The sequence below is a fragment of the Bos taurus genome, unplaced genomic scaffold (genome assembly GCF_002263795.3).
Source record: "Bos taurus isolate L1 Dominette 01449 registration number 42190680 breed Hereford unplaced genomic scaffold, ARS-UCD2.0 Leftover_ScbfJmS_1888, whole genome shotgun sequence".
NCBI classification, from domain to species: Eukaryota; Metazoa; Chordata; class Mammalia; order Artiodactyla; family Bovidae; genus Bos; species Bos taurus.
In genome coordinates this window covers 7,128-13,694 of record NW_020190982.1, presented here as the reverse complement: position 1 = coordinate 13,694, position 6,567 = coordinate 7,128, and the positions used below count along the sequence as shown (strand labels likewise).

The 6,567-nt window shown below is 37.1% G+C and overlaps 1 protein-coding gene across 1 annotated transcript; it reads left to right on the top strand.

Annotated features, from left to right (window-relative positions):
- Window positions 1-462: 462 nt before the first annotated feature.
- OR8C26B (olfactory receptor family 8 subfamily C member 26B) lies at window positions 463-1,395 on the top strand. The gene has a single exon (NM_001390783.1). It carries the CDS (start codon window positions 463-465, stop codon window positions 1,393-1,395), a length of 933 nt encoding a protein of 310 aa, NP_001377712.1.
- The last annotated feature ends 5,172 nt before the right edge of the window (window positions 1,396-6,567 follow it).

The following is a 6,567-nucleotide window of genomic DNA, read 5'->3' as shown; positions in this document are numbered from 1 at the left end:
CTAAGGACTGTAAGGTAGAAAGAGTCCTAAGGTTCAGTGGCAGTGAGGCATCACAGAAAAAGAAGGTGAGGGTTGAATCACCTATGTCTCAATTCCTTTCAAACCTCAGACTATATAAATCGAGGGTTCTGTGGAATACCACCTATTTATTGTTCTTTTCAGCCCTGATCCTGAACAGAGCCTGGAGAGAGGAAGAATGATGTGCAGAGACACTGGGAGTCTACCAGTATTTTTTAAGCACAGAGACAAACAAGAGGATTAAGGACAGAAAAAAGAAAATGAGGAATCTGCGGGAATAGTCATTACAAGTCTTGCATTTTGGATGCTTTGATGAGTCTCTTTAGACAACCCTGTGGTTATAAAAAGATCCAGCTCTCACTCGGGAAACAGGGAAAGTCCATGAAGGTCCATTGTGAATCTGAGTTTCTGCCCCTGTTCCTACAGATCACGACTGTGTAGTAAATGAATATGGAAAATGCTTCCTCTGTGACTGAGTTTATCCTTATGGGATTGACAGAACAACCTAAACTCCAGTTACCCCTGTTTTTCCTGTTTCTTCTGAACTACCTGGTCACTGGGTTGGGAAATTTATGCTTGATGATTCTAATTTGTCTAAAGTCACACCTGCACACCCCCATGTACTTTTTTTTGTTCAATCTCTCTTTTATTGATCTCTGTTACTCATCTGTCTTTAACCCCAAAATGCTAATGAACTTTATTTCCAAGAGGAATGTCATCTCCTTTACAGGATGTATGTCTCAGCTGTTTTTCTTCTGCTTTTTTGTGGGCTCTGAGTGCTATGTGTTGACAGCCATGGCCTATGATCGCTACGTGGCCATCTGTAAGCCCTTGTTGTATACAATGGCCATGTCCCCTCAGGTGTGTTCTCTGCTGATGTCTGGTTCGTATGTGATGGGGTTTGCTGGAGCCACGGTCCACACAGGGTGTATGATGAGGCTGATCTTTTGTGGTTCCAGCATCATTAGCCATTATATGTGTGACAGTCTCCCACTCCTCCAGCTCTCCTGCAGCAGCACTTATGCCAATGAGATCGTGGTTTCTGCTGTTGTGGGGACAGTTGTCATAGTATCTAGCCTCATTATCTTAATTTCTTATGCTTTGATTCTTTTCAATATTCTTCATATACCATCATCTAAAGGTTGGTCTAAAGCCTTGAGCACCTGTGGGTCCCATATTACAACAGTTGGTCTATTCTATGGATTTGGGCTGCTCACTCATGTCAGGCCACCGTCTTCTAGTTTTGTAGAGCAGGGAAAATTTTTCTCAGTGCTTTACACTAATGTGGTTCCCATGCTGAACCCTCTCATTTATAGCCTCAGGAACAAGGATGTCAAAATTGCTGTGAAGAAAACCTTGAAGAGAATCACAAAATGAATGAAACCAGTTATGCCACCTTTTCTTTATTTTTTAAAGTCTTTTTCTTGCTCCACTGTATCCTCTTCCTCTTATTCTTTTGTCACACTCTTCATTTGTCTTTCTAATGTCCTCTTGGCAGGATTTAATCTCTAATGTCTGATGTCTTTTCTTCTCTTGCCCCTTAATGTAACCTGTGGGCCTGTTTAACTGGAGAATCATCTTCAGCCCTAAGTGATCCCATAGCAGTTGCAGGGTAGGGACCAATAACCTTTCCCATCTGATGATAACACTATTATTTTCCTTGTGTGTCTGTTCATCCAAGGTATGCCATAGAGTAGTCTGCAGTCTGAGCAATTTTTTTCTTTCTTGATTTCATTACATAGAGCCCTTTCCTGTATCAGTGCTGTCGTTACTTATGGTTCCATTAAAACTGAGACATACTGACAAAAATGTGGACACGGTAAAGATGTAAAAATTCCCCAAATTTTTCTGGATTCTTTTAGTAATAGCTCCTATTCTGTATCTTAAGTGCCACACAGGTAAAGAAATTGAACACTTTATTGAACCATAGTTCTTTATTCTTGAGGGTACTTGAAAATGAATAAGCTAAATTATTCTGTCGGCCTTTCTCAATCCACACTAATAACATATGCCTCTTTTTATTGTATTGGTCAATTGATACGCTGTCATAAAATATGATTGAAATTGTTATCAACTTGCATATCAGTGGATTCTGATATTGATTAAAAGTTAAACAGTGATATTTTTGACTATAGAATTCATTATCAAATGTAAGGTCAAGATTCATTGTCTAATTATGTAAGAGCACCTCCCTTTTGCAAAGAAAGATGTGTTTCCCGCTTTTCAACACAAAACAAAAATATTTGACAGAAACATTGTCCTGTTGATATTTATTCTTTTAGTTCGTAAACTTGACTCCTTCCCTTTATTAGAGGAAAAATTAAATCTCTAGGAAGTAATATGTTCTAGAATTTTATAAATGGTCTTAAAAGATAAGTCTCCTTATCTGATTTTTTGCTAAGGAAATAGTTCTATGACTTGCTCAGAATCAAATAGCTAAAAATGCAGAGACCAGTTTTTGAATCCCCTGTTCATCTTGTGAAAAAATGGAAGGAAAGAAACAACTGTGAAGAAAAAGATGGAATTTCCAGAGAATTGTTTCTGAATGAGCTTGCAAGTGGAAATTTTTCAGTGTGGAGGTATTTCAAAAAGCTAGAAATAGAAATACCATATGTCCCAGTAATTCCACTCCTGGGTATATATCTGAAAAATATGAAAACACTAATTCAAAAAGATATTTGTACCCCAATATTCAGCATAGCATTATTTACAATTGCCGAGATATGGGAGCATCCTAAATCTCCATCAACAGATGAAGGGAAAAGATGTGGTAAATAGATAAAATGGAATATTACTCATCCATCAAAAGAATGAAAACTCCCCATTTACAGCAACATCAATGGACTTGGAAGGTATTGTGGTAAGTGGAATAAATCAGGCAGAAAAAGACACATATGGTATCACTTATATGTGGAATCTGAAAACTGTAACAAATTAGTGAATAGAACAGAAGAGAAAGATTCACTGATTAAGAGAACAAATTTATGGTCACCTGTGGGGAGAGGGAAGTGGAGACAGGCAGTATAGGGATAGGTGATGAAGACATACAAAATATTATGTATAAACTAAGTTATAACAATAGAATGTACAACACGGGACATATAGTCAAGATTTTATAATAACTATAAATGGAATATAACCTCTAAGAATTGTGAATCTCGTAGCTCATATAATGCATATCAAAAACACTTCAATAAAAATAGAAAAAAATGAATTCTTGATTGGTAATTGATATTTCATTATTAAAACCGGATAGAAAATATTATATTCCACATACAAGTACACATTTCCATTAAGATTATGATGATATTTTGTATGGAAATATTATCTAATAGATAAAAGGATCATAATTCTGGTTTGTTGTTGTTCAGTCGCTCAGTTGTTTCTGACTCTTTGCAACCCCATTGACTGTAACACCCAAGATTTCCCTGTCCTTCACCATCTCCTGGAGCTTGCTCAAACTCATGTCCTTTGAGTTGGTGATGCCATCCAACCATTGTCATCTGTCATCCCCTCTCCTCCTGCTTCCAATCTTTCCCAGCATCAGGGTCTTTTCTAATGAGTCAACTCTTTTCTAATGAGTCGTCACTTTGCATCAGGTGATCAAAGTATTGTATTAAGTTCTTCTTTGAATATGAGTATTTTGACTTTTTAGATAATTTACATTAACGTGATAATATTGAAAATACCTGTTTTTCTTATTTATTCATCGAACATAACAGCCATACTGAAAAGTTCACTGAACATTCATTTGCTGCAGCTGCTAAGTCGTTCAATTGTGTCTGACTGTGTGCAACCCTATAGATGGCATCCCACCAGGCTTCTCTGTCCCTGAGATTCTCCAGGCAAGAATACTGGAGTGGGTTGCCATTTCCTTCTCCAATGCATAAAAGTGAAAAGTGACAGTTAAGTCACTCAGTCGTGTCTGACTCTTCTCAACCCCATGGACTGTAGCCTACCTGGCTCCTCTGCCCATGGGATTTTCCAGGCAAGCCTACTGGAGTGGGTTGCCATTTCCTTCTCCAGAACATTCATTTATGTTTTGGTAAATAATGAAAACTTCAATTTAACGTCTACCAAGGTCATAAAATATTTCCACCATAGTTTAGTCAGTGCTTTTAGCTGTATTTTCCCCATGTGTATTTGTCCTTGAAAATCTAGCTGAATGATATGAGATAGGTAAGTTTTAGAAGAGCTTATTTAGTCATATGAGGGTGAGTGAACTTCGTGCTGTCACTGACTTTTGCTGGCTGTCTTTTTACTTGGAGAAATATTTGTGTAAATAGACATATATATAGTTGAAAACTGAGATAACATATATCATAGTTTGTGAGTTTTTGGTAGTTTTCTTAATGAAATACTTGACAGATATATTTTAGAGTCCACAGAGTCATGTACATATTGTACACAAAATATTTTGGAAATAAATTATTAGATAAGTTTAGACAGCTATATAGGTCTTTCATTCTAAATTTTCTCATGCCAGATGGATTTACCTCCCTTGATTCCTGTACCTGTAATCTTATATCTGGCCTTTCAGAATATTGTATTAACTCTTTGTGGTTTGTCTAAGACCCTTTTCTTATCATTTTGAACTAAAAACATATTTTCATGCTGGAATTTATTTTTTAAATGCATTTTTATTGAAGTATAGCTGATTCACAATATTATTTTCAGGTATACAGGATAGTGATTCGGTGTTTTTACTGATTATACTCCATTAAGATTTATTACAAGATAATGGCTATAATTCCCTGTGCTATAAAATATCTTCTGCTGCTGCTAAGTCACTTCAGTTGTGTCCAACACTGTGTGGCCCCATAGATGGCAGCCCACCAGGCTCCCCCGTCCCTGGGATTCTCCAGGCAAGAACAATGGAGTGGGCTGCCATTTCCTTCTCCAGTGCATGAAAGTGAAATGTGAAAGTGAAGTCACTCAGTCGTGTCTGACTCTTAGCGACCCCATGGATTGCAGCCCACCAGGCTCCTCTGTCCATGGGATTTTCCAGGCAAGAGTACTGGAGTGGGGTGCCATTGCCTTCTCTGAAAATATCTTCTAGTTGTTTATTTTCTTCACACATAGTCATTTGTGTTTCTTAATCCTGTACCCCTATCATTCTCCTCCTCTTTTGGTTACATCTAGTTTTTTTTTTTTTCTTTTCTTTGTGAATTTCTCTCTGTTTTGAAGTATACATTTCTTTGTTTTATTTTTAAAATTCACATATAAGTGGTATCTTATTGTGTATTTCTACATGAGAATTATTTCACTAATCTTAAAATTGTCTAGATCCATGTATGTATTTGAAAGTGGAAAACTTTCATTCTTTTTATGGCTGTGTAATATCCCATTGTATGTATATCCATTTGGTTGTTTATGGACACATGGGTGGCTTTCATTTCTTGGCTATTGTAAATAGTGTTGCAATGAATTTTGATGTGCATGTTTCTTTTTTTTTTGTATTAATGCTTTATTTTCTCCCACATATATCCCCTGGTGTGGAATTGCAGGATATGTGGTAATTCAATTTTTACTTTTTTAAAAATTAATTAATTTATTTTAGTTGGATGATAATTACTTTACAATATTGTGGTGGTTTTTGCCATACATTGACATGAATCAGCCATGGGTGTACATGTGTCCCCCGATCCTGAATCCTCCTCCACCTGCCTCCCCATACCATCCCTCTGGGTTGTCCCAGTGCACCGGCTTTGACTGCCCTGTTTTATGCATCAAATTTGGACTGGTAATCTATTTCGCATATGGTAATATACATATTTCAGAGCTATTCTCTCAAATCATCCCACCCTCGGCCTTCTCCCACAGAGTCCAAAGTCTGGTCTTTATATCTGTGTCTGTTTTGCTGTCTTATATATAATGATCATCATGGACCATCTTTTTAAATTCCATATATAAGCGTTAGCATACCTTATTGGTGTTTTTCTTTCTGATTTACTTCACTCTGGATAAAAGGCTTCAGTTTCATCCACCTTCTTAGAACTGACAATAAAAGCATTCTTTTTATTAATGGAGTAATATTCTATTGTGTGTATGTACCACAGCTTTGTTATCCAAACGTCTGCCAATGGACATCTAGGTTGCTTCCATGTCCTAGCTATTGTAAACAGTGCTGAAATGAACATTAGGGTGCACGTGTCTCTCTCAATTCTGGTTTCCTCCGTGTGTATGCCAACAGTGGGATTGCTCAGTCATATGGGAGTTTTATTTTCCAGCTTTTAAAGGAATATCCACACAGTTCTGCATAGTGGCTGTACTAGTTTGAATTCCCACCAACAATGTAAGAAGGCCTCCCTTTTCCCCACACCCTCTCCAGCAGGTATTTTTGTATACTTTTATTATTGTTTGTAGATTTTTTGATAGCAGCCATTCTGACTGGTGTGAGATGGTACTTCAATTGTGGTTTTGATTTGGCATTTCTCTGATAATGAGTGATGGTGAGCATCTTTTTATGTGGTTTGTTAGCCATCTGTAATGTCTTCTTGGGAGAAATTGTCTGTTTAGGTCTTTGGCCCATTTTTTGATTGGGTCGTT